General features: G+C 57.5%; 7 protein-coding genes across 8 annotated transcripts; 4 read left to right on the top strand and 3 right to left on the bottom strand.

The window, feature by feature from the left end:
* Positions 1 to 7,137: 7,137 nt before the first annotated feature.
* JDV02_010657 (uncharacterized protein) lies at positions 7,138 to 8,140 on the top strand (the record flags this gene model as incomplete). The annotated part of the gene is made up of 4 exons (XM_047992409.1): positions 7,138 to 7,300; positions 7,370 to 7,676; positions 7,757 to 7,788; positions 7,872 to 8,140. 4 exons carry the CDS (start codon positions 7,138 to 7,140, stop codon positions 8,138 to 8,140), a joined length of 771 nt encoding a protein of 256 aa, XP_047848423.1.
* A 538-nt stretch (positions 8,141 to 8,678) lies between these two features.
* JDV02_010656 (uncharacterized protein) lies at positions 8,679 to 10,461 on the top strand (the record flags this gene model as incomplete). Its single annotated transcript, XM_047992408.1, has 3 exons — positions 8,679 to 8,967; positions 9,033 to 10,209; positions 10,260 to 10,461. The coding sequence occupies 3 exons, from the start codon at positions 8,679 to 8,681 to the stop codon at positions 10,459 to 10,461; spliced, it is 1,668 nt and encodes a 555-aa protein (XP_047848422.1).
* Positions 10,462 to 10,467: 6 nt separating this feature from the next.
* JDV02_010655 (uncharacterized protein) lies at positions 10,468 to 12,099 on the bottom strand. Its single transcript, XM_047992407.1, has 3 exons — positions 11,230 to 12,099; positions 11,091 to 11,142; positions 10,468 to 10,971 (listed from the first exon to the last, which is right to left on the bottom strand). Exons 1-3 carry the CDS (start codon positions 11,711 to 11,713, stop codon positions 10,710 to 10,712), a joined length of 798 nt encoding a protein of 265 aa, XP_047848421.1. The 5' UTR covers positions 11,714 to 12,099; the 3' UTR covers positions 10,468 to 10,709.
* Positions 12,100 to 12,918: 819 nt separating this feature from the next.
* On the bottom strand, positions 12,919 to 14,578 carry JDV02_010654 (uncharacterized protein). The gene is made up of 2 exons (XM_047992406.1): positions 14,073 to 14,578; positions 12,919 to 14,005 (listed from the first exon to the last, which is right to left on the bottom strand). Exon 2 carries the CDS (start codon positions 13,790 to 13,792, stop codon positions 13,037 to 13,039), a length of 756 nt encoding a protein of 251 aa, XP_047848420.1. The 5' UTR covers positions 13,793 to 14,005; positions 14,073 to 14,578; the 3' UTR covers positions 12,919 to 13,036.
* On the top strand, positions 14,384 to 16,963 carry JDV02_010653 (uncharacterized protein). Its single transcript, XM_047992405.1, has 2 exons — positions 14,384 to 14,540; positions 14,601 to 16,963. The coding sequence occupies exon 2, from the start codon at positions 15,599 to 15,601 to the stop codon at positions 16,916 to 16,918; it is 1,320 nt and encodes a 439-aa protein (XP_047848419.1). The 5' UTR covers positions 14,384 to 14,540; positions 14,601 to 15,598; the 3' UTR covers positions 16,919 to 16,963.
* A 3,345-nt stretch (positions 16,964 to 20,308) lies between these two features.
* HXT5_4 (hexose transporter hxt5) lies at positions 20,309 to 22,720 on the top strand. Of its 2 annotated transcripts, none has more exons than XM_047992403.1 (3): positions 20,309 to 20,688; positions 20,798 to 21,754; positions 21,816 to 22,720. In XM_047992403.1, the coding sequence occupies exons 1-3, from the start codon at positions 20,492 to 20,494 to the stop codon at positions 22,051 to 22,053; spliced, it is 1,392 nt and encodes a 463-aa protein (XP_047848417.1). In that variant the 5' UTR covers positions 20,309 to 20,491; the 3' UTR covers positions 22,054 to 22,720. The 2 variants fall into 2 exon arrangements, with proteins under 2 accessions (XP_047848417.1, XP_047848418.1); XM_047992404.1 differs by having other exon boundaries at positions 20,309 to 21,754; positions 21,816 to 22,049; positions 22,113 to 22,720.
* Positions 22,721 to 22,895: 175 nt separating this feature from the next.
* Positions 22,896 to 24,506, bottom strand: JDV02_010651 (uncharacterized protein; the record flags this gene model as incomplete). Its single annotated transcript, XM_047992402.1, has 2 exons — positions 22,896 to 24,143; positions 24,240 to 24,506. The coding sequence occupies 2 exons, from the start codon at positions 24,504 to 24,506 to the stop codon at positions 22,896 to 22,898; spliced, it is 1,515 nt and encodes a 504-aa protein (XP_047848416.1).
* Between the last annotated feature and the right edge of the window lie 361 nt (positions 24,507 to 24,867).

The following is a 24,867-nucleotide window of genomic DNA, read 5'->3' as shown; positions in this document are numbered from 1 at the left end:
CCTATCATTTTTGTGCGATGGCCCTCCACCGGAGTCCGGACACGGGCAGCGGGCCGTGTGGGGTTCAAGCTCTGTAACGTTTCCCGCATCTTTGTCCCGAGAGCCTAGCTCGGTAGATAACCCACCCTTCATGCCGCGAGGCCCCGAACACCGCTAATCTGACCAATCCTACCAACATTGTCAAAATCTCCCTTTGCTTTTGGCTCCGCCGTGGAGAAATAACAATCAACTTCTAAAGGCACCGGCAAAGATGACACGAAGCATAGGGAGCATTAATGTCTGTGCATGGGAATAGTGGCCCCCCTCCCAAAAAACTGTCATTCCGCCACTGCCGGATACGCGCCCGTTAGCGACAGAGTAATTGGCATACTTGGGGGCAACCCTGGCCCATTCCAACTACAAGGCACCAACACGTACCTCGTTGGCACTGGAAAAACCAGAAATCCTCATTGACACTGGCGAGGTGATTAACAAACGAACCTGCTCGATGTTGATGCCATTCTTCGAAACGTCATAACTTGTCCTCCCGAGGGGCTATCACTGAAAGGGTGTACGGCATGATTTCAAGTGCCAACGAATCTGCCAAAGTGAGCTTCAACACGCGCCTTGACAGCCTAGAATATGGATTGCCTTAGCAATACGCTGTGATGCCAGCATTGCCGAGATATGCCACGCCTGCGACGACGGCCGACGTGGGGCATACATGCATGCCGCGATAGAACAGGACCATGAGCTGGTCTCGTAGAGCGGCATTACATGTAGGCAGACGGGGACCTGTTCCTGAGCCAAGTATTGCAGCTACTGAAACATGTGACAAGCTTAGCTGGCTGCCTGCGCACTAAACTTGAGCTCTATGACAACCTGAGGAAGGCATTCAGAAAGTCTTACCTACTAGGAATGAGGTCGCAGTAAAGCCCAGAGCGAGGAGGATCTTTTAAAATGCGTGTATATGCTGTTCTGTCATAATTGTCATCGTTCCTTCTACTTCCTTGTGCTAGAGACATTTCGCGACTGGGTGAACTACTGACCTACATTAGCGTGGTCGTGATGTAGTAGGCTTTATTAGCCCGTTTCGGGAAATTTTGCTGGGGAGGTCCGGACTCCGGTCGCGGGGTCCGGTTCATGGTGACTTTGTGCCGTTTCCGAGCGAAAATAAGGAGGCCCGGTATCCTCCGTATGGTCAATCATTCCGCGGCGCATATCACCCATATAGCCCTGCAGTGTACTAAATGCACGTGGTATCATGCCTTAAAGTGCCCGGCTATTACAAGTATCTAGTGTCCACTTACACCCTGTGCTGGTCATTGTGAAATGCAGGTTAGAAACATAATTCGTCTCATAAATTACGATGACTGTCAATATAGTCAACGACGGTGCCAGGAACCACTTAAATGCTGTCATGTCGGGGCTGTTGATGTATGGAAGTCTAGCTACCTGCACGTTGCTCTTGCGTTGAAGCCATAGCTCATGTCAAAGATACATCCGGCCATGCATCAGGCGTGCCTGAAGCCCCTTTGCCGATTAAAGACCCTTCCTTGTGCTAGATCGATACCGGTGGTTTGTATAGCCTACGACAGCGCGGCCGGCAATTGTTGTGGAGATACTCTATCCCGTTGATATCAGATCAGCGGCTCTGCTTCGTGAGATTCGTTAGGATTAGCGAATATCCTGCCTTAATATATGGCTAATGATTCAATATTATCTTCTCAATTTATTGCGATTTACTAAAATTCACGGCGCCATTATAAGAGCGGGCTCATTGGCGTTTCCCAATCGTAATCTGTGCGTTGAAATTTTTGCGCATCACTTGACTTAATATACCGCTAGCCGAAGGGTAGCTCCTTTGGACTTGATGCTTTTCAGTGTATCTCCCCTTGCTCTAGTACGCTCCGGTCTATTTATATGCCCCTTGTACCCTTATTTCAGCAAGGCAAACCTCTTCATGTATAGCCCTGGCCCTCGCCAATGCCACTGAGAACGCCGAATCACGTTCAGACGGGTTCGTTCTAGCTTCCTCTTTCTGCGACTCCATGGTCACGAGGCTGCCAGCCCGACTACCAAGCGCCTCAGGCTTGTGCTTTCGTCCTCAAATGCCATCAGCGGACTAAGCCACTGCTCTAAGTCGTTCCAGATGTACCCTGTTTCTGATACACATCCCTGATCGGCAAACATTTAGGCGCCGTTCTCACCGCGGCCTGGCCAAATCATGCAAAGTCGCATGGCACTATGTTTCGACATCGAACCTGATCCACAAGCTGAATATCTTAACTTGGACAATGCGAGTACTTGGAAATCTGGGTTAAAAGATGCCGAGAAGGCAAAATGAGTAATTACGTCCATGCCCTTGCACCAGGCGACACAGTCTTATTCCTCGGCACGCTCCAATTTTAGTCGCTGGATACCCAACATGAATGAATATGTCATCCCCACTACGGCTGGCTTGGGTATTGCAAGAACGTTTCAGCTCGCTCAAGGTATCCTGAACAATGACAGGGAAGTGATCAGGCTCACTCCAATCTATGGCATTAGCGGTGAATTCGAGGTCCTCCTCAAAGAGCAAGTTTCTCAGTGGGCTCGCGAGTCTCCGAGCACATCCAGCGGAATTTTCGTCATTGGGGCTTCGAAGCCGAAAGCCTCCGACCCCTGGACGGTGATGCATTGGCACAACTATTGCTCGAGGTTAACGAATATGGCCTCAATTGAACCGACGTGTTCGTGTGAAGCTCGCTAGCCATGCAAAGAGCTCTTTCAGGTGCCGCGCCCCGGTTCCCCCATAATGGTGTTGAAGATGAGTTTCCACAGCGACTCATGTGCACCAGACACCAAATCCCCAAGTCCTAAGCCACGAGTAGCCCCTAAAGGTTGTCATTGCTCTCCAGAGTAACGATAAGCGGTCCGAAGCAAATGTATTGTGGAGAGTTCACGGACTAAGGCATGCATATGCATCCATATGTGATGCCGCTGTTGATGATCTATCTAGCTACGTGGCACACACACGAGGAATAGGGGTCGGGCCCCGGCCCGGCCACTGTTCCGGGCGCGGCTGGACCCACTGGTCTCACCATATATTATCTTTAACATGGCGGAACACTCCGTCGCGAGTCAAGTTGTACATGAATAACCTTGAGATTACGGACCCTCTCCAATGATCCGAGCTGGAGTTGAAGGTGAAGATGGCCACTGTCTGCGCAATATTCGTATTGTTACCTGTTCTTCTTAGGGCCAGACGACAGGGAATCCCTTGGAGTGTTGTTGTATTGCTACGTTTATTGAAGATGCTACGTGCCATGAAAGGCAAAGTAGGATTGACCATATACTTGGCCCTAATAAGTATCACGATTCACGTGCGTGACGACCCAGCCCGCGCACGTTGGCAGGCGTCTGGGCTACGGCGGCGCGACTAGGCCTAAAGAAGCTCACGTTCCATATACCACGAAAGACAACGCTGAGCGCTAGCGGCATGTCCCGAGCGTATCAACCTTGGTACATGTTGATCACTACGGGAATTATTATAAAGCTCCGGGAGTTTAATATAAAGTTCCTAAATCTGGCGACTGGGCCGTTCCTGGGACCGAATCCCGCCGTCTAGTGCCTTTAAGCGGCGTGGGGGCCACCAGACTACAGGCATAGGACCCCGCGCCTTTAGACTGCGCAGGGGCCCGCGCCGCTCACGTAAACACCCTTCCCACGAATAAAGAACATGTTGAAATTATAGTGGAACGTGTGCTGGACAGTCTGCTCATGTCGTGACAACTTGATTCGGGAGCTAAGTTATTAGCGCGCGGGACACCCACTTTACTCGGTGTGCTGGGCGATCACTGACTGCACGCTCAGGTTTGAAGTCCTGTCGTACTGTATAGTACCTATGTAGTCTCGAGCTGTATCGTCGGTCTACGCCTCTGATGGCACACCGGAATGCAATAAACAAGCTAGACCGTGCATATCGGGCTCGCATACGAACAAGGCCGCGCACTCAGTTCATTCCTCCATCATGCTGCGGCGCATGCTACCTTGACCGGCTGGTCAGATAGGCAGGAGGGACATTTGATGCCTGGTTCGCCCCTCAGGGGTTATTCCAGACATCCTCAGGTTGTATTGAGCCTCCCCAACCTCGGCACTGAACGGCGATTCCACGCAGTCCCGCAGGTGCCAATCATGTATACTGTAGTGTGATCAGTGATAAGCAAGGGATACGTCCGGCAGACAAAGCCTCACCCTCTGTCCGGAGGTGCATTTGTAACGTATCGTCGACTTGGCCCACTCCCTGGGATACCAGTCACCTCATGTTGTGGAGCTGGGGATCTTCGCGTTTGCGGCGCAAAAGGATGGTCTTTTTGCAACCCCACGGGGCCACCCCACGGGCACGTACGTTGTTGAGGATTGCAATTTCAGCCCCTGTGACGATAATCTCGTCGACATGAGACCGAAAAACATAAATTGGAGACACAGGTTTGTGTACTCAACGACCCATTCGGAACCACAAAGACCAGACGATAACACACCCTCAGCGTCATGGATGGCCAACCCCAACAAGGCCGCGAGCCTCCGCCAGCCAAGCTCAAAGGCTCATGCGACAGCTGTGCCGCTGCCAAAATCCGGTGCACCAAGGAAAAGCCCAGCTGTACCCGATGCACCAGAATGGGTTTGTCATGTCTCTACAGCCCGGCGCGTCGTATCGGACGACCGTTCCAACGGCCCGATCGGGGACGACACCAACAACAACAACATAGTGTTCAGGCCAACCAGCACGTGGCCGGCCGGTCCATGTCACCAACACGGGAACCCTCCTTGCCTATATCCGACGTCATATCTCCAGCAACGGCCCCAGCGACGAATATTCCCCCGACGGAGTCGGCAACACAGGAAATTGCCCCGCACGACTGCTTCCGCGTCATAATGAACTTGCTGCAAAGTCTCGAGTCTGCACAGCAGGGACAGGGCCGCATCATCGACGCCATGCTTAGGAGACTGGCTTGGACACTCACTTGCAACTGCTCCCAAAGACTGGACCTATCGCTACTGGTCGTGATGAGTTGCCACGCAGTACTCGACAGAACGGAGCGGCTGAGCCTTGAGATGGCCGAGAACAACTTGGAGCAGGTGTCGGGCCTGGTCGCGCGGCTAGCTCGGCGATACAGTGGCCCAGACCCGACCGAGCCACTCACCGAGGCAATATCGGGCCAGGCCTTGATCTTGAAACTCCGGGTGCAGGAGGCGATGCGTCGATCGCGTCAAGGCGACAACACTATTGGGCCTGAGTTCCTTGAAAGCAGCCCGAGCGTCGGGCTCTCCGGTTACCTCCCAGCTCCGACCGACATGGATATGGGTTACTCTTTGAGTGAGAGTCCGTGGGAACCAGGGGATGGAGGTTACACGCAGCCAGAAATAACAGACGCTCAGACTGCATCTGTTTGTTGCTTTACAGACCCTGTATGGCCCATTTAAACACTTCAGGCATCAATATGGGTCGAACGCGGGGAAATGCGCCGCAGGATAACCAGGCCCTGTCAGGGGTGTGCGGGCCAGATTTATTGCATCAATGTGGCGACATATTTGATAAGTTGACATGCCGGAGTACTTAAACATCACAACCTTCACTTCCACATAGCGCATGAGGCAGTGCAACTCAATTTCACCTACATAATTCGACATTCTCTTCATAAAAGCGCCTTCTCGGACACGCAGTCCCTGTAATCAGCACAAGGAACCAATGGACTTTCCTTCGCCGCATCTTCAGTCCGGCCGAGGCTCGATTGCCGGTTTACCAGCTCTTGATTGTGCCAGCTTTGAGTTCAACAACAGCCAGGATGCAATAGGAGTCAACCATGGCACCCCACGAGAACCGTGCTCCTGCTGCTGGATGTTGTGCCTTGAAGCGATCCGCACGCTTCATGAGCCGCAGTCGACCAGTCACTGCATATTCGACAGCCCCGTCGATCCAAACCCGCATGAAGGCTGTAGACGCACACTAGGCCAAGTGCTCGCCATCAACCGAGATGCATTGCAGTGCGCAACACGGGCCCTCGAGTGCCCATCCTGTTGGGAGAAGCCGACCGTGCAGCTCGCAGTCTCCGTCATCTGCGATAAACTACTGTCCTGGAACCAAGCCTTGATCCAGCCTTCGGCCATCGAGACACTACATACAATGTCGCCTTGCTTCACCTTTGACGGGACCACGCTCGAGCAGTCTGTGAGCCGTATCTCTCAACAAGCTATCTGTATCGGCGACTTTCCCATTCCACATGCTGAGCCCCTCAACGATCGAATAGGGCTCATCGCCGCTATAGACGGCCTGCAGGCCACGGAACGGCTGTTGCGTGACGGCAAGAGGCGTGCAAGCCTCCAATTACGCCCATGCTTCTGTGAATCCACCATGCTACTGGATGAGAGGCTTCTGCAGGCAAAGTCTCTGGCCATGTATCAAGTAGAGACACGCATCACCAACAGCTATGGTTAACGCGACGTATGTACTTGGTGCGTCTTTACTTGTGCTGGGTAACGGGGCACTCGCGCGCCAACTATACCGCTGGCATAATGCAGGTCTGGTGGCAGAGACTTGCACACTGTCTTAATATGCGCAACGAGGTGTGCGAGGGTTTGGTCCCAGGTCTTCTTCGTGGACGGGTTGGTGTTTCGGGGACCAGCAGCTGTTTGTATCATTGCGTTGCATTATTCTTGGACTTCATGTATCACCACGGAGTGCGGGTTGTGGAGAGGTTACTCATTGCAAATAACAAGTACAACAGGCCGCTTGGGGTTTTGCGGCAGCCATCAAAGGCCACAACATTGGAAGGTTCTCACCTGTGACGAGCAAGTTATTTCACAATTTCGAATACACAAAGACGTGAAACACCTGGTGCCGTCTCGCGATGGTCGTCTGGAGGATGCCGTGACGCCGAAGTCGCCGGCCATGTCCCAGAATGTCTCATCCCGAATTGAAGGCCGAAGGTCGCTCTACTCGACAGCGCGGCTCCCCCAAGTTTATTTAGCGCTGACAGGCACGACTCAGCCGGCCCATGGCAATTCATTAAAGAGCCAGCATTGCAAGCCGCGTCGACTCAAGATGCTACTTTACGTTCCCTCGTACGCCTCTTGACCGCGCTCGTGCAACTCAATCAAGACAGCCCAGACACAACAATGGGTGGCGTTCCATCCGTGCCCCAGGACCCGACGCGGTCGCTCAAAGTCATCGGCGCGGGATACTCGCGCACCGGGACCCTTTCGATGGCACTGGCGCTGGAGAAGCTCCTTGACGGGCCGGTGATGCACGGCGGCTCCCAATTGCTCGGACGAGAAGACGGTAATCAGCCGCCTCCAAGCGCCAATTGACAAGCTTGAGCTCCTTGCTGAGGCGCATTCCTCACCGCAGCATACGTCAAGCTCTGGTCCGACATCTTCGCCGCCCGCCACGATCGGCCGCGCCTCTTGAAGCTCCTCCGCGAAGCCACCGCCGGGTTCGTAGCCATCACCGACGCGCCGGGCAATTGCTTCGTCGCCGAGCTGCTCGAGATATACCCCGACGCCGAGGTGGTGTGCGTGCGACGCGACCGCGCGACGTGGTGGAAGAGCTGGGAGCCGGTCACCAAGCAGGCAGGACAGGGCTTCCTGAACTGGTTCCTCGCGCCGGTGCCGGGCAAGAGGTGGTATCCGAAGCTCGTGACGCAATTCTCAGAGCAGTATGTTTTCCTTCGAGTCCTTGGGGGGGCCGTTATGGCTTTGGGTAAAAAAGGTTCTGGCAGCTGAGGCAGTCTCGCAGACAGGAGGAGAAATGGGGGCCGATGACTGAGAGTAAGTCCCATTGGAACGCGCATATACTTCTCATCCCGCCCGATTGCAGAGAGTTGAGACTTGACGGTGGTTTTGTTTTGTAGACCGCATGGACGAGCACAACGACTACGTCAGAGAGGTGACTCCGCCGCCCAAGTTTCACATGATGGAGCTGCGCGACGGATGGCGCCCCCTCTGCGAGGTGCTCAACATGGACGTCCCGGACGAACCCTTTCCGCGAGCCAACGATGCTGAGGCGGTTAAAGGCCTAGAGGGCCAGATACTGGTCGAGGCGGGATCTAGGTGGGGTGTCGTGCTTGCCATTGTTGGTGTTGTTGGCTACGCCTGTTGGCTGGCCGTCAAGACGAAGTGACCAGTGAGTAGGCCGGGACGGCAGTTGGACCACGACTCAGGAACTGCCTAGACCTCAGGGATCGCGCGCCACCGTTGTGCATTCTCCACATGGATGAATACATGGTGGTGAATAGTTACAACGTTGATCGACTTGCGCCAGGTTTATGCGGCTCGCGCTGGCCTTTTTGAGCCGCAGGGCACTAACAATCCGCACCAGAACAGTCTAGGATGTCGTGTTGATGCATGCGACCCAACCTTGGCAGGTCAGTGACTGAAGGATTGCTGAATCAGACACTAGAGCGGGTTGCAGAGTATCAATGGGCACACGCCATTATGCGCGCATGGACAGCTACTTGGGACCCGATAGTGTGTATATATGACAGCCATGCGCTTTTGAGCAAGGTGGCGGCGTCATTCAGTGGCCAACAGTCGTGCCTCGCCGCCAGGACGTGACACAACTGCAGAACCTCGCTTGAACCCAGCACACATCGCCATTTGCTTCGAGTCCACCGCAGGCCCCGTTCACAGCTAATACCAATCACGTTGCGCGTCACACAATGGGAGTGCCGGACACTCAATGGGACTACGTCCTCGTCGGCGGCGGGCTCTCCGCCACCGTCTTGGCAAGCAGCCTCGTGCGGCTCGACGCGTCCCTCAAGATCCTCATCATCGAGGCCGGTCCAAGCGCAAACGACGCAAGCGACATTGTCTACGCGAGTTCCACGAACCTTGTCGGCGGCTCGTATGATTGGAAAGACAAGACGGTGCCCCAGGCGCGACTGAGCGGCCGCAGCGTCGACATGCCCGCCGGCCGAGCGCTTGGGGGCGGCACCGTCATCAACATGTGTATGTAACACCTCCGACGCCCATGAAGTGCGAATGGGTGCACGCGTGACTAAATACGCTCGAAGGCGGTTGGATACGAGGCGACAGGACCGACTACGATCTCTGGGGGGGAGCCGTCCGCGACCCACGATGGAGCTACGCTGGTATGCTCCCATACATGAAGCAGACTGAGACGCTGCACAGCGACGCTATCAATACGGAGCAGCGAGGGACCGCCGGGCCTGTGCACATCCAGACAGTTTCGGGCACCAATCGAACGTTTCCGCTGCGGGCGAGCGTCCTCAAGTCGTGGGAGGAGGTTGGGGTGCCAGCGCTGCCTAATCTCGATGGGAACACGGGCTCCTCTCTCGGCGTCGCAGAACTGCAGGAGAACAGACAAGACGGCCGGCGCGAAATAGCCTCGGTTGTTTATCCGCTCGACGGAGTGACGGTATTGACGGATACACTGGTCGCTAAAATACTCATCAACAAGGAGGGTGGTGGTCTCCACGCGACAGGCGTCCAGCTCGCAGACAGAACGCAGATTCAAGCAAGGGAAGTGATTATCACAGCTGGAGCAACGCGCACGCCACAGATCCTCATGCTTTCCGGCATTGGACCCGCGTCCGAGCTACGCAAACACGGCATTGACGTCGCGCTGGACTCGCCAGACGTGGGCAAGAACCTGTGCGACCACACCCTGCTCGCCACGGCCTGGAAGCTCAAGGACCCATCCGCCGGGCACGCCCTCGGCTCATCCAACCCGCTGTTCCAGCAGGAGCAGTTCCGCTGGGGCCAGCCCATCGACTTCGTCGTCACCACCGGGGTTCGGGACAAGGCCGGGCTGGCCAAAGCCATCGAGGCGGACGAGGGGATGGCGCCAGACCCGGCGACGCATCCGCTGCTCAAGCAAGAGCGCGCGTTCAACGAACATCTCATGATTTACGCAGGCGCGCCGGACGGGTCGGCGATTGGGCTGCTTCACGTGAACTTGCTACCGACGGCGCGCGGGACGGTGACGCTCGCGTCTGCTGACATCAACGAGGCGCCGCGCATCGATCCGAATTTCTTGGGGACCGCGGTGGATAGGTTCGTTGCTCGGGATGGCGTGCGTCAGCAGATCCGTCTGGCTGGGAGCTCTGATACGGTGCTCGGTCGGGAGATTCTCAGCGGGGAGATGGGCGCTCCGGGCTTTGATGATGGGGTGCTCACCCCGGAGTCGACCGATGGGTTTATCGACGGGAGGATCGCCGCGGGAACTGGGTATGCTACTCTCTCTCCGAGTACGCGAACGGACACTGACTGTAAGCTAGGTCGTGCTACCATGCGATGGGCACTGCGGCAATGGGCAAGGTCGTGGACTCGAATCTCCGAGTCGAGGGCGTGGACAGGCTACGAGTCGTGGACGCGTCCGTCTTTCCAGTGCCGATCACGGGTCATCTTCAGGTGGCCGTGTACGCTTTGGCGCTTCAAGCTGCGGACATTATTCACCAGGACAGACAGAACAAGACATAGTGACGCGGGTAGACGATGCGGCGTTGGGAGAACGTTTGCAGTTCCTGAATATAGAATGAGCCGGACATTGTGGGTGCTCCATCAACAACTCAGCGGTAGTCGGAACAAGGCCCTGCCTGCCTCTCAACCTATGTTCAGATAGTATCTCATACACGCGACGCCCTCCCCCCTCCCAATGTGCCCTAGACCAGACGCCAGCATACTCCAATGCTCTCATCCTCTCTTCCACACCACACGTCACCGGCCCCTTAATACGAGCAAATGTCAATGTTGGCAGGCGACGTAGCCTTGCCCCATTTCCAGCCCGGGTTCAGCACGGACACGGGGCGCAGGTTGTTCCTGGCCCAGAACTGGTAGTCGGCGTTGCGGAAGTCGTCGTTGGACGTCGGGGGGCACGTGTTCTTGAAGGTGTTGGTGTGCCAGTCCTGGTGCACCGAGTGGTGCCACTTGCCAAAGTAGAACTTGCCGTGGTCGCGGTTCTTTTGCTGGAAGTTTTGCCAGTCGTTGGTGCTGGGTGTCAATGCGTCGGTTAGCTCGATTTAGCTCGACTCGTTCGATTGCGTTGCCACATAACAACGAAACATGAAGGAAGACAAGTATCCAAGAGTCGGGACTGAACATGGACGTACCTGTCAAACGTGTCGTTGATGTCGCCCCAGCCGATAGTCTTGTGGTGTCCGTCTATAATGCTCTCGTTAGCGACTGGAACATCATCCTGGCTCACGGTACATGTAAAGTCAGTCCAGCTGTGCAAGAGACATCACTCACCCTGCTCCATCGTGACCGAGTCGCGAATCCACTGGTCACCTCCGTTGCTGCGAAACGTCACCACGATGCCCTCCCAGTCGCTCTTGTGGCCCGTGTCCTTCTTAAAGTACACGTAGTAGATGATCTTCCAGTTGCCGCCGCACCGCGCCACCTTCCAGTACGTGGGGATCGTACCGAACGGCTCCCCCGCGACGTTGCCGTAGAAGGTGTTTGCGCCCTGCCACTGCGGCTGGGGCGGGCACCCGTGGCCCAGCTTGCCGATGTTGCAGTTGTCCGGGTCCACGCCGTTGGTCTGGTGGCCCTGCCCGTCCTCGGCCGCCGACGGCATGCACGTCCCCGAGGCCATGTACCACATGGGCGCGGCGGCCTCGGCGGCGGCGAGGCCGTTGTTGTTGGTGAAGGCGCTGCCGGGGATGGCGTTGTTGGCGAGGACGTGCCTGGCGCCGAGCAGGAGGAGGGATCCGATGTACGCTGCGGTCTTCATGGTGACGGGCTGGATGTTGATCAAACTATCAAGATGGGGGAGGTGGTTTTGAGTTGTCTGGTGTTGCTGTCTCCTTCATGTGCCTTACCGAGCGGATGGAATATGCTTCTTATATACACGAAGTACTGTATACTGTACGTGTGGACATATGCCGCCCTGCAACGGTGTTACATACTTGATTCCACATCGATGGGCATCATCATGCGGCAGCCATCACAACCAGAAGCCACTGCGACGTCCGTCAGGAACGAGTCCCTAGACCCGGAAGCGGGCCGACACGCAGCCACCACATCATGTTTAGTGCCGGCACATGTATGTACGTAGTGGCCGCCCGCTCCGTTCTAGACTCGCATCCCCCTCCATGGGCAACCCCATACCGATCATACCGCACGCTGACAGCCGCGGCCATAATTGGCATCGCGACTCCGCCTCTCAGCCGTCACCGTCTTGAACTTGGTTGGTGGGAAATACCTACGGAGGGGACTCGGTCTCGGATTTCGCTGATTCAGCCCTACGCCTCGCACGTGAGCCCGTAGGCGCGGTCTCACGGCGGTGCCGAATTGCCGTCCCACCTGTGATGCTACCCTGACGAGCATCAGTTCGACCCAGCTGGGCTTGATCATTTGGTGCTCACTCTGACAGAAGCAGGTGCGGCCGCTGGTTGGTGCGAAAAATCCGGCTTATGTGCCCTTTTCGGTGGCCTTTTCGTCTCGTCGACGGTAAATAGAGACTGCGGTGGCTCCATAGCGGATGATGCAACGGCACATCACATCACTGGGGTCTTATCCGCATCTCAGCCGCGGCTACTTACAACCGCGCTGCTTTATTCGCTCGATGGAATCCCTTCAACAAAAGAGGCTTCAGTAGTCACCCATGAGCCGAGAATAGCCTCTGGAACGGTCACCTAAAAAAAAACGTGGTGGCAAGTGCCGGGACAGCACGTCGTGCTTGATGCACCTTCTCAGCGAGGCTTGCATGTGATGCGACGTCAGCAACCTTCATGAGCGACGCAGAAGTGCATTGTATGCAATGGCGGGAGCTGATGGCCTTCAACTGGTTCGCCGTTATGCAGCAGGGCAAGAGACGTGACATGTGGCACCACACTTGATGGCTGGAAGCCCTTGATGCCGGATGGCTAACTTTGCAATGATGGCCTGTCATTGAACCGTCCGCACAGTGCTCACTGTCTACGCTGAACCTTAACAGCCCTTTTCTCAGATAAAAATACACGAGTTGCTAATTAAGTAATACAACCCGATGCAAACCACGCAAAATGTACAGAAGAGCGCAAGGAGATGGCCTTTAGTTGGGCCAGACAACGCGTCAAGGGTGCTTCAACTCCTGGATGCCAGCGCAGCAATACCGCGCCGCAGCCCAAACGAGGCCCTTCCAGACGTCAAACTCGCGCTCATCGCGCGGGGCGTAAACCAGGGTGTATCCCCAGCCGAGCAGCCCGCCGCTCAGCCTATGCCGCTGGCCCCAACCCTGCTCAATGACGGACCTAGAGTCGGCCAGCGACAGCGTAAGGTGCGTGCTGCCGTCCGGGGGGTGGACGTGGATCATCTCGCCCTTTGTCGCTTTCAAAAACACCGGCCTGGCGGCGACGCCAAGATGGCTCTTGAGCTGCACGGCGGGAACGAGACCCTCGAGCACGGAGAGCTCGTGCTGCAGCACGGCGGGGTTGGCCGCCACCAGGGCGCGCAGGAAGTCGTTCATCTGCTCCTTCATCTCGGGGGACGCCAGGGCGCTCAACTGCCGCTGCGGCGCGACGAAGCCCGGAATGGTCGGCCGGACGCCGCGTCGCAGCTGCCGGAGGCTGCTGCTATCTTGAAGGAAGCTTTCGGTGGCATGCGGGCCGTAGCGCTCCTTTTCGGCTTCGATGTCGTACGGCGCGGGGACTGTCGTGTCCTTGCGAGCATATCGAGAAAGCTTAAGCTGCGTGTACCAGCCCCAGAGGGTGTCTGGGAGGCCGTGGGGGCCCAAGGCGATGTATGCGCGGTAGTCGCGGTAGGCGACAAGGAGGAGCGTGGCGCTTGCGGCTGCGACGAGAGCGGTTGCGTATCCCCCTGCGGTGGACATGACGGGCGGTGGGTTGGTGAATGGGCACGATTCTGGTGTTGTTGTTCTCGGTTGAGGTCGTGGTCGGTGTATATGTGCGTGTATGTACGCAGCAACTGTGCGGTCAAGTAGATAACATTCGAGGGCGACAAGAATATGAGAGCTTGCTTAGACGGCTTAAGAGGACAAGTTGATGCGGCTGCCACGCTCTGAGAAACCCGCGATGCATTGGGCCTTATATAAACAAAGTATATCAGTCACCGCAACACAACATGAGCGCCGATTCGAGGCGCCAACCGACCAGCAGCAGCACCGCCGAGGGATGAGACACGCTCGGGTTTGTTCAATGCAGCCATCTTGCATCATCACACACGTCGGGTGCGTAAATACGAGACGGCGAATTCGTGCATTATTGTCAGTGGACCGAAAATATTTTCACAGAATGCCATGTTGTCGCTTTGAAGATGGTGCATGGCGCGTTCGACTCGGCTCGGACGTCCGAACGCTGGGAGGCTGGCACCAGACTGCGCGACGGCCCGGAGACCCGCAAATAAATAAATAAATGAACCCAGCGCCGCGCGGTGCGTGTAAAATGATCTTCAATGGTTTTGGGCTTGGGCTTAGGCTTACGCGTACAGAACGCACGCGAAAGGACGGCCACGGCCACCTCCGCCGCCACCGGGGGGGAGAGGGGGGGATCGTCATCATCAAGACGGGATCTACCCCCACCCCCCGCAGTGAGCGATCGATGCCTCAATGGGCTTGCCAAGTACGCGGGGCAACAACGTTATTGTCCGGCTTGGCGGGTGGCTGGCTGACTTGCTTCTAGTATGACGGGAGAGTTTCCCCAAGTCTTGTCACCCAACACACTCGGCACATTGAGCCTTGCCTTGAGAGGGATGGGCGACTGTGCTGCACAACCAAGCGCCCAGATTTAGCCAAGCGACCACGAGGGGCAAGCGAAAAAAGCCGGGGCGAAGAAGCATATTCGTTGATTCGACGTCGAGCAGACCAGACCCCGGCCATGTTCCGCGAAGCCGCATCGGAAGCAACCATGACCACCAACGCCCGAATCGTCCAGCATCCTCCTCCTCCCGCCACCCGCCCGCTCGCCCTATTCCAAGAATCGATTCGGCCCATGTTCCTACGAGGCGACGGCGACCTCGTCCGCCATTCCCCGCGGCGAGTGGTAGCCCGGGGATTGGCAAACGGATGGCATCGCCCGGCCGGGGTATCACCACTAACGCGATGGACCTACAGGCGATTGCCTCCCGCGGTCAAAGGACTCGGGCATCACCGCCAGCCAGCCAGGCAGCAAGGCACGTAGCGAGACAGACAAAGCTACCTACTGGACTAACTGGTCAAACCCACGGGGATTCTCACTCGTCCGAGAGCCCGCCGCGGGCCTCGCTTGGATCAGACGGCTCGCGTGCCTACTGCTAACGTTAGTGCCACGACTCCAAGTCTCCAACACTTGCCTTTTTCTTTTTGTTCGCCTCTCCCCCGCTCTTCCCGGTTGCATCGGGCGCGGCTAAATCCCTGGACTGGAGGTTCGCTACGCTGGGTGCGCACCATCGTCATGACGTCAAAGCGTACGTACGTGCCGTCCCGAGGCTCAGCGCTCTTGGCCGACGTGGTGCGGGGGTGATTGATGGATGGCGACGAAGTCCACCGCCGGATGGCCCTTGCCCACCTCGTCATGCGGGCGGACGGCTTATGGCTTATAAGTCGTGATGCCCGTGGTGGGCTCGTAGACGTGCTCCTCCAGCGACCCTTGCACGGCGAAACCACCAGACCTCCAGCAGCAGCAGCATCATACCCGCCGCCATGGTGTTCTTACCGAGCGTTCTCGTCGCCGCGGCGACGCTGACCAGTGTCGCGTCAGCTTCGTATCCCCGGTTCTCCTCCTCGTTGGAGCCTCGCGCGGTCAGCGAAAAGGGGCCCCTCGCGCCGAAGGAGGATCCGTGGTACACGGCGCCGCCGTCCTTTGCCTCGGGCGAGCCCGGACAGATCCTCCGCATCCGACCTGCCCCGGGGAACCTCACCCAGGTCGTCGGCAACTGCTCCGCGGCGTACAACATCCTATACCGCACGACGGACAGTCACTACAAGCCGACGTGGGCCGTCACCACGCTGTTCGTGCCAAAGACGTCCAACGGCACCGCCGCCGCCTCGTCGACATGGGGCAAGGCGCTGCTCTCGTACCAGATCCCCTACGACTCGGCCGACGTCGATGCCAGTCCGTCATACGCGCTCTACAAGAACCCGCCGGGGGACATCGCGGCCGCCCTCGGCCAGAGCTGGTTCGTCAGCGTGCCCGACTACGAGGGCCCCCTCGGTTCCTTTACGGCGGGCGTCATGTCGGGACACGCCACGCTCGACTCGGTCCGGGCGGTGCGCGCGGCGTCCTTCGGCCTGGCTCCCGACGCCCGGTATGCCATGTGGGGATACTCGGGCGGCGCCCTGGCGAGCGAATGGGCCGCGGAGCTCGCCGTGCAGTACGCCCCGGAGCTGGACTTTGCGGGCGCCGCGCTCGGCGGGCTGACGCCCAACGTGACGTCCGTGATGCTGTCCGTCGAGGGCACCGTCGGCGTCGGGCTCGTCCCCTCGGGCATCCTCGGCCTGGCGAGCCAGTTCCCCGAGCTGCGCAAGTACGTCGAGGACAACCTCAAGACGGACGGCGAGTTCAACAAGACGGGGTTCCTGGCGGCGGAGAACTACACCCTCAGCGAGTCGGCCGTGGCGTTTGCCAACCACAACATCTCCGACTACTTCAAGAACGGCTTCGACCTCGTCTACTCGCCCGTCGCGCAGCGCGTCATCAACAGCGACGGGCAGATGGGCTACCACGGCGTGCCGCAGATGCCGCTCTACGTGTACAAGGCTGTGCAGGACGAGATCAGCCCCGTCAACGAGACGGACGCGCTCGTCCAGAGGTTCTGCAACGTCGGCGCCACCATCAGCTACGTCAGGAACGGCGCCGGCAGCCACACCACCGAGTTTGTCAACGGGCTGGCGGGCGCGGCCAAGTTTCTGCAGAGCGTGCTGGCGGGCGACTTCAACTCGACGGGCTGCACGACCAAGAACGTCAACATTAGCCTGGTCGACAATGCGCTGCGGCGACGCGATCTTCATCTGGTTTGGTAGCGTGTTCTTCCGATAGCCATGTCTTTTAGATGAATGGACGGGAACTTAATGTCAATTGCACGAATGAATGACCTGTCCGGCCCCGGCTCTCAACCCGTAAGGGAGCGAATTTACACGGGGGACACACGGCCCCAATGATGAGAGCGTCAACGTGGAAGCAAGGAACCGCAACAACAGTGTCTTGCCGAGGCTCCAGTACTCAATGAGCTTAACATGTGCCATGACATATACGTACATGAAATTTGGCAAGATAACGTTACGATACGTAGGAAAATGCGATACACCCTAGCATTCAAGGCGGTCCTGTCGCCCTCATGCAACGATAGAGATGCCTACCCTACACTGTCCCTGACCATCGAACTCAGCACGCAAGACTATAAAGTAACGTTAGCTGGCTCAGCTGAGAGGAGACACAGGCGGTCTCACAAGCGCGGGGACAATGCCGGGGACCCCATGGTCATCTATCGGGGGATAAGAGTCTCTCCTGCACGAAACTGGATACTACTCCGACTGCAGGTACATGTAACGGGGGCAGTGTCGCAGTCGCTTCTAGCTACAGCTCGGTCTGATCGCCGGCGCAGGTACAATGGAGAGAACAAGCGAAATGAGGAGGTCATGGCTCTCCGTGCTGGTCGCCTGAAGAAATCTGCCAGACTGCAACGGTATTATGGGGTTGAGGGTTGGGAAGATAATCCATTGGCCACCCCGGGAATCGTGGCCTCGAAACGTCGAGGCGTTTCTTCCGTTCAATCTTGACCGACATCGCGTGACAGGACCAACCCGTGGTTTCCAACAGTATGCCGTTTCACCAAGATGTGTTTCCCACCAATTTGACCGAAACCAAGGTGAAGAAGGCCCAGCCTGTTGCTTCGTCGCGCGGCAGTGGGCTCAACATACCACCTCCATCTCGGTGAAGACCCGCATCGCTCACCACTACCAGTACAACGACGTACTAACTGCTAACGTTACTAGTTCTACTACCACGTACGTATCAACAAGCGGCGGGTCAGTGACGATGGTGGCCCCAGCCCAGGGTTTTCATATTGCGCCGAGCGACGGGCACTTGTTGGAGCTGCCGGAGTGGCCCCACGGCATTGTGCTTCCAGCACGATTCTTGCAGGGGGGCAAGCACAATGAAGGGCCCGCACCGCGGACTGCCAAGATCATACGACGCATGTTGATTTGCCCAGCGCCTCCCCTGGGGCTCGTCTGGCACTAGTAGCCAGTCGCTAGTGGTAGTTGTACGTACAGTACTAGGTTACGGCTGCGGACGAGCGATCGGCGACGTGCATGCATGTGCCGGTGAAGGAAGAGACAGGGCCGCTTTGCGAGACTTACGGCATGTATGCACATACATATGCGCGTACGTACCTACGCTGCCTCGTACGTTCCATCGCCGGGGGCATGAAGCTGGGCGACATATACCGGAGCGCGACTGTGCCATGTGACTGCAACGAAGTGGAAGTCGGTCCGACGAGAATGCGAGAGAGAGGGACGACATGTATACCCATGCAGCAATAAACCCACCCGGGGAAACGAATTGAGCCTCAATGGCATGTTACGTCATGATGCGTTCTTCCAGCTGTACGTACGCCTCATCAACGGTCGGGCCTAATGAGGGATGTGTGAGCTCCGTCTGGTGGCAGCTTCGCTTCAACAAGTCCGGAGATGCAGCCATCGTCCCGCATTAGGGTTGGGGACGACGGGCCAAGCGAGCTTGACGGGAAGACGACGGCGGCACGCGAACACGCCTACTACGGGCACGTCAGGAATTGCAAGCTCGTAGCCAGTGCTACTACTAGTACTAAGTTACTACGCAGTAGTACCGTGTAGCCGTTCTTCCTCTGTCAGCGGGCCATGGCCGGGTGGAACCCATGCAGAGAGCCAGGGTGTTGGGAATGGAAACCCAGGCATGATGGTTGGAGTCAGTGCTCGTGTGCCTGCCTTGCCTCCCTTGAGTCGCGCGACATGATGGCAAAGGACATGACTGCGCCCAGCCGCCGCACGTGAAAGGACAATAACAACAACAACAGCAACAACAAAGCTCGGTATGTCACGCCACGCCCACACCCAGACGTCAGGCGTCCATCAGCTTTTTCCCACCACGTGTGCTGCCTCCGCCTTACGGGAAAGAAATGGGCAACCGGTACCCCCGGGGGAGGCGAGGCACTGCGAGCCTACCGGATGGACGTTGACGATTCTCTTCTTCATCTTCTTCTTTGTCCTGTGCGTGCTGCAGGTTCCACAGCGAGCCGCAACGCCGCCGCCGGCGCCACGGCGGACGGGCTTGCTGTCCATGACTGGGTGGCGCACCGGCGTCGGCTCATCCGGATGCAGGGCTTCTCTCAGATCTTCGGATCGATGCGGCATTTCCCAACCCGTTGCCCCAATGGGTCCGCTACCGGTCCCGGACCCCACCGGCCGTGTTCGATCATCGGTCCTTCTGTGGGAAACAGCCCGCCCTGTTTAGGGGGGGGTCTCTTTCTTTGCGAGGGCCAAACAAACAAAAAAAATAAAAATTGCGGGCGACTGCGATGGAACACAAGCGGTTGCGTCGGGGCGCTTCTTATCCTGCGACGCTTTCTGGATCCAGTTCCTCACGATGCACGCACGGGTTGTAAACATACATCAAAATGTAGCGTAGCCCGTCCGGGGCTCCACGCCGGCTGCTCAACAAACGGACAGGCAGCAGCACCATCGTCACAATGGTCAGTCAACAAACGTGCTAGTAGCAGCAGCAGGACAGACGGACATTGCCCCCCTTTCCGTCATCGACCCTCACTCAACAACTCGACGTTTGCCGTGTAGTAGTAGGCTTTGACGCCTTGGCAGAAGAGGCAGAGGGAAGCGGGCCCGGGTCCTGTCCTGGTTCACGGCAGTTCAACCAGACTGGGAAACTCCGAGCAACCCTCGTCCATGGCCGCTCCGGTCCCGCCAAGCCGTTGAACAGCGGCCGCGGGCACCCCCTGGGGGAGACGCAGAAAACACAAACCACATGACTGGAAAAATGCTAATAACCCCGTGGCAACACCTTGAGAATCGCCTGTCATGTTCGGCCCATTTGCTTTGAATGTCTCGTGATGACTAGCTCCGGCTTGTCTCCCGTTGCTGCTAATGCTCCTGCTGGTGGTGCTGCTGCACCGGGGGCGGTGGCCTCTCGGCCCCCCGGATCCCCCGTCTAGGTTTTTCACACATCTGATGACGACACCTGATCCAAGGCCGCCGCCGCCGCTCGAGAGTCGACCGTGTGTGCGGTGCTGTGCTGCGTCGTGGGCGGTGCGTGGAGCCCCCCCATGGACATACTTTCGCCTACGCCGGCAACGGTCTGGTATTAGCTTGGAGTTTGGTTACACTCTCTGCCGCCTGGCGTTCCAATAAATATAAGTGGTTTTTTTTGCAGCAGTTCATCTCGGGGACCGGTCCCTCCTCCTCGATTCCTGGCTCCCACAGTAACATCCCGTCTTGGACTTTGATCCCCGTGGGACAACTTTTAACTTGACTCCTTCCTACACCCCGTCCATCTACCCTACCACATTGATCCCCTCAAACCCAGCATTGTAGAGAAAACAAATCATGGGGCTCTTCAAGAAGAGGGAGGATGGCTTGTCCTCCCATCATAGCAACGGCCACCCGCCCAAAGATGGCCCCATCGATGGCGTTCCCAACAGCAAGGTTAACGGCAATGCCCTCGCGGAGCAGAAAATCACCCTGCTTGCTTGCGCCCTGGGCGCCGTCGCCAGTATCGGTGGCTTCATCTTCGGATACATCAGGTAAGAAGACCACCTCTCTGCTTGCTAACGACGAGCTCCATTCAGCCTGGCGCCAGTTATGCGCCCCCCCTCGCGGACGAAACCTTGAGGCTAACAATGGGACGCGCAGTGGTCAAATCTCCGGCTTCTTCTTGATGCGAGACTATGCCGAACGCTTCGGCGAGCTGCAGAGCGATGGCTCCTACACCTTCAGCGCCGCCCGGCAAGGCACAATCGTCGGCCTGCTCAGTGTCGGCGCCCTCTTCGGCGCCCTCGTCGCGGGAAAAATGGCTGACACCGTCGGTCGTCGAATCACCATCTCCGCCTCGGCCTTCTTCACCTGCATCGGAACCATCATCGAGATATCGTCGTCGCACCACTGGGTCCAGTTCGCCGTCGGCCGCCTCGTTAGCGGTCTCAGCATCGGCTCGCTGTCGGTCGTCGTCCCCATGTACCAGGGCGAGAGCACGCCGGCCGTGATCCGCGGCGTCATCATCTCCTCCTACCAGCTGCTCATCACCCTGGGCATCTGGACCGCGGAAATGGTCAACTGGGGCACCGAGTCCAAGGCCAGCAGCGCCGCGTGGCGCATCCCCAACGGCCTCTCCTTCGCGTGGGCCCTGATCCTCGGAGTCGGCATCCTCTTCCTGCCCGAGAGCCCGCGATACGCCTACGGCAAGGGACGCGTCGACGAGGCTCGCGATACCATTGCGCGCCTCTCCGGCCTGCCCCCTCACTCCGACGGCGTCAACCACCAGATTGACGATATCCACCAGAAGCTCGAGCAGGAGAATGAAAGCCAAAAGGCGTTCCAATTCAGCGAAATCTTCACCGGCCCGCGCATGATGTACCGCACGACACTCGGTATTGTTCTCCAGGCCGGCCAGCAGCTCACTGGCGCCAACTTCTTCTTCTACTTCGGCACGACCGTCTTCGCCGCGACCGGCATCAGCAACAGCTACACCACGCAGATCATCCTGGGATCCGTCAACGTGTTCTGCACCGTCATTGGACTTTGGATCATCAAGCGCTTTGGCCGCCGACCCATTCTCATGATTGGTGCCGCCTGGATGATGATGTGCTTCCTGTAAGTTTTACCGCTAGGGAAAACGCCTTGTCAATGTTCATGACTGACCCCGTCTCATCAGTGTCTACGCCTTTGTCGGCCACTTTGCGCTCGACAACGAGGATCCCATGCGAACCCCCAAGGCAGGCTCTGCTCTCGTCACGTTCTCCTGCCTGGCCATCGCAGCGTTCGCCGTCAGTTGGGGCCCTCTTGTCTGGACCGTCAATGCCGAGCTGTATCCTCTGCGCTATCGCAGCACCTGCATGGGTCTTGCCACGGCCTCGAACTGGCTCTGGAACTTTCTCATCTCCTTCTTGTAAGTCTAACACTAGAGCGCATGCGCTGTGTTTCCATTCCATTGACTAATGACTCCGTTTAGCACACGTTTCATCACCGACGCGATCGATTACCTGTACGGTCTCGTCTTTGCTGGCTGCTGCGCGGCTCTCGTCGTCATCGTCTTCTTCTTCGTCATCGAGTCCAAGGACCGCACGCTCGAGGAGATCGACACCATGTACGTCCGTCACGTCAGCGCGATCCGCTCGGGCCACTGGGACACGCAAGACTACCGACAGGAGGTCAGGCGCAGGAGTGAAGCGAGAAGCGAGGCTGCGAGAAGTGACGGGAGAGCCGACAACAACGAAGCATGAACATGGATGGGGTCGGGCAGCAGCAGATGTTGGGGAGCTCAGACTGCTTTGGGCAGTGTCGCGATCATATGCGGGCACGAAAGCATGATGAGAGAGTACATGGATGAGGTGTGCGGAGCCCTTTCAGCTCCAGTACATGATTGCATTGGCGTGTTGCAATTTGGGAGGCCAACTTTGACATTGTTCGCGGGCGCTCAGTTTGCATCGAGTTGAAACAGTTGAGGGACTTATGTAGATGCGCATGTCCATGAACATGAATCGCCGTGCAAACGGCTTCTTGTACTTTACACAGTGTTCCGTGAGATTGAGTGAATATTTGATGGTACTCATTCGTCAGTGACGTACTCATTCCAATTGGACATGGAGTCGATTGACTGCAATACTGATCGCTATGTATTTGGCTTGCTCGTAAATTCTAAATATGTACCCTCCAACCCTCCACTCCGCGCGGCCCCGGAAACTCAAATCTTTGGTCCGCTACCCTCTGGAACTTTAAAATGACGGCTGGGCGCTTAAGCACCAATCGCAAGCGGGTTGTAGAAAGTACCGGCCGTGTCGACAGTCTTCTTAATGGAAAGCAGCTTGGAGTAGATCTTCTGGCCATAGTACAGCTCATGGGCCTCGGCGGGGGTGAGCTCGGGGTCAATGTAGTTGGTGTAGGCGCTGAATTGGGTGTTGGGCATCTTCTTGGTGATGGCCTCGTTCATTCCCTTGAGGAAGGGCTTGAGCGAGTCGTCAAAGGGCGGCGGCAGGACGGAGCCGACGTTCTGGATGACAAACAGCGAGTCGCGGTCCTTGTACGACGACCAGTTCTCGTCGTAAATGTTAATCTGGCTGTCCGGGCCGCCATAGAGGTTGCCGATGCTGTACCAGTTGGCCTTCTTGGCGGTGGACGTGTAGGTGAAGAAGCTGGTGAGGGCCTCCTTGGTGAAGCGCTCAGGCGTAACAATCGACTTGGCATACATGTTGTCGTGCTCGTGGTACTTGCCAGGCTGGTTGGGCTGCGCCAGGGTGCTGTGGTTCAGGGTGCCGCTGTGGTAGAGCGACTGGCTGTCGAGCCAGCCGACTGCCCGAATGTCAGACTTGGTCGGCGTGGGCAGGCCGCGCAGCAGCTCGGGAGCAATCTTGCTGTTGAACTCGGCCAGGGAGCCGAAGAACTTGCCGCGGAGGGCAAAAGCGGAAGAGTCATGGTACCAGCCCCATGCGAGGCGGCGGTCCTGGACGGTCGCGTTGAGAGCAAAGTCCTGGATGTGCTCAAAGGCCGCCACCGAAGTCGCAACATCCTTGATCACGCCCGGGATATCGTAGGTCCAGTACACCAGGGACTCGGGCGCGGCCTGCGTACGGACGTGGAACTTGGTGACGATGGCGATGGAGTCGGCAGCTCCTCGGACAGCCCAGAAGAGGTCGCTGTTGGCCTTGGCAGACGCGGTGAGCTCCGTGCCGTCAGCGAGGACGAGATCGACGTCCAGGATGTGGTCCAGGGCCAGGCCCCAGATACGGGAGTCGAATCCATAACCGCCGTGCGTGCTGTGTCCTCCGATGCCGACACCAGCGCAGGTGCCGTGGCTCATCGCCCGCTTGCCCTGGTCCCAGAGGGCAAGGTCGACGTTGCCAAGACGCAGGCCGCCCTCGATGTCAGCCGTGCCGTCGGCGCGGACGGTCACCTTGTTGAGCCCGGCGAGGTCGATGACGACGCTGCCGTTGCGGCCACCGAGGCCAAAGTTGCCATACGAGTGACCACCACCACGAGCTTGGACCTATTTCGCGTGCTGTTAGAAACTAGACTGGACCGCACGTGCAGGCATATACATGGCCGGATCTCGAAGACGGGCCATCGCGAGCTATGTACACACCTTGAAGTCACCACACTGGCGCACGCACTTGAGCGCGGCTGAGACCTCAGAGGCCTTCTTGACCGCAACGACCGTGTTGGGGACAAAGGGAATGCGCAGGTTGTACGGGTCGATCAGGTCGTTCCACGTCGCATCGCCGGCGACAGAAGAGGAGATCTTCTGCCAGTCCAGGCAGCTCTTCAGGCACGACGCATCCTTCTGCGTCACAGGCCCGGCATATGCGGCCGTCGAAAGGGCAGAGATGAGAACTGCGGCGGTGCCCTTCATCTTGTCTTGAGTTTTTGTGTTCTTGTTCAAGACGGCTAGGAGAAATGCTTGAATGAACGCTGAGAAGCCGGCCCCTTATTGCTCTATCTCGTGGCAACGGACTCATGTATTTATACGAATCCCAATCATGCTGTCGCGAATTGGTAAAAAGACGCGCCATTATGTCGTTGAATCCACTTACCGGACGTCGTGTAAAGGCCTCGCATCGTCGTCGTGGACCAACAACTCGTCTCCCTGTCAGCCGGAACCAGCCCAGGGCTTCGTGGGGGAGAAGAATTGTCCTAGCCAAAGAAGCCGCCCACGCCAGTCCAGGTTGATGCCGGATGGCCGGCGCCTCAAGAATCCTCCGGCTTACTCCCTC

The sequence above is a fragment of the Purpureocillium takamizusanense genome, chromosome 13 (genome assembly GCF_022605165.1).
Source record: "Purpureocillium takamizusanense chromosome 13, complete sequence".
Taxonomy (NCBI): Eukaryota; Fungi; Ascomycota; class Sordariomycetes; order Hypocreales; family Ophiocordycipitaceae; genus Purpureocillium; species Purpureocillium takamizusanense.
This window is presented reverse-complemented; position numbering and strand designations above follow the sequence as displayed.

Excerpts from the sequence above, each read along its gene's own strand:
- JDV02_010655 (XM_047992407.1), bottom strand. The coding sequence starts at position 11,713 with ATGAAGACCGCAGCGTACATCGGATCCCTCCTCCTGCTCGGCGCCAGG. Across the intron at positions 11,143-11,229 it reads CTCGGTCACGATGGAGCAGG|ACGGACACCACAAGACTATC; the intron begins GTGAGTGATGTC and ends AGAGCATTATAG. Across the intron at positions 10,972-11,090 it reads ATCAACGACACGTTTGACAG|CACCAACGACTGGCAAAACT; the intron begins GTACGTCCATGT and ends ATTGACACCCAG.
- JDV02_010654 (XM_047992406.1), bottom strand. The coding sequence starts at position 13,792 with ATGTCCACCGCAGGGGGATACGCAACCGCTCTCGTCGCAGCCGCAAGC.
- JDV02_010653 (XM_047992405.1), top strand. The coding sequence starts at position 15,599 with ATGGTGTTCTTACCGAGCGTTCTCGTCGCCGCGGCGACGCTGACCAGT.
- HXT5_4 (XM_047992404.1), top strand. The coding sequence starts at position 20,517 with ATGGCTTGTCCTCCCATCATAGCAACGGCCACCCGCCCAAAGATGGCC. Across the intron at positions 21,755-21,815 it reads TGGATGATGATGTGCTTCCT|TGTCTACGCCTTTGTCGGCC; the intron begins GTAAGTTTTACC and ends CCGTCTCATCAG. Across the intron at positions 22,050-22,112 it reads AACTTTCTCATCTCCTTCTT|CACACGTTTCATCACCGACG; the intron begins GTAAGTCTAACA and ends GACTCCGTTTAG.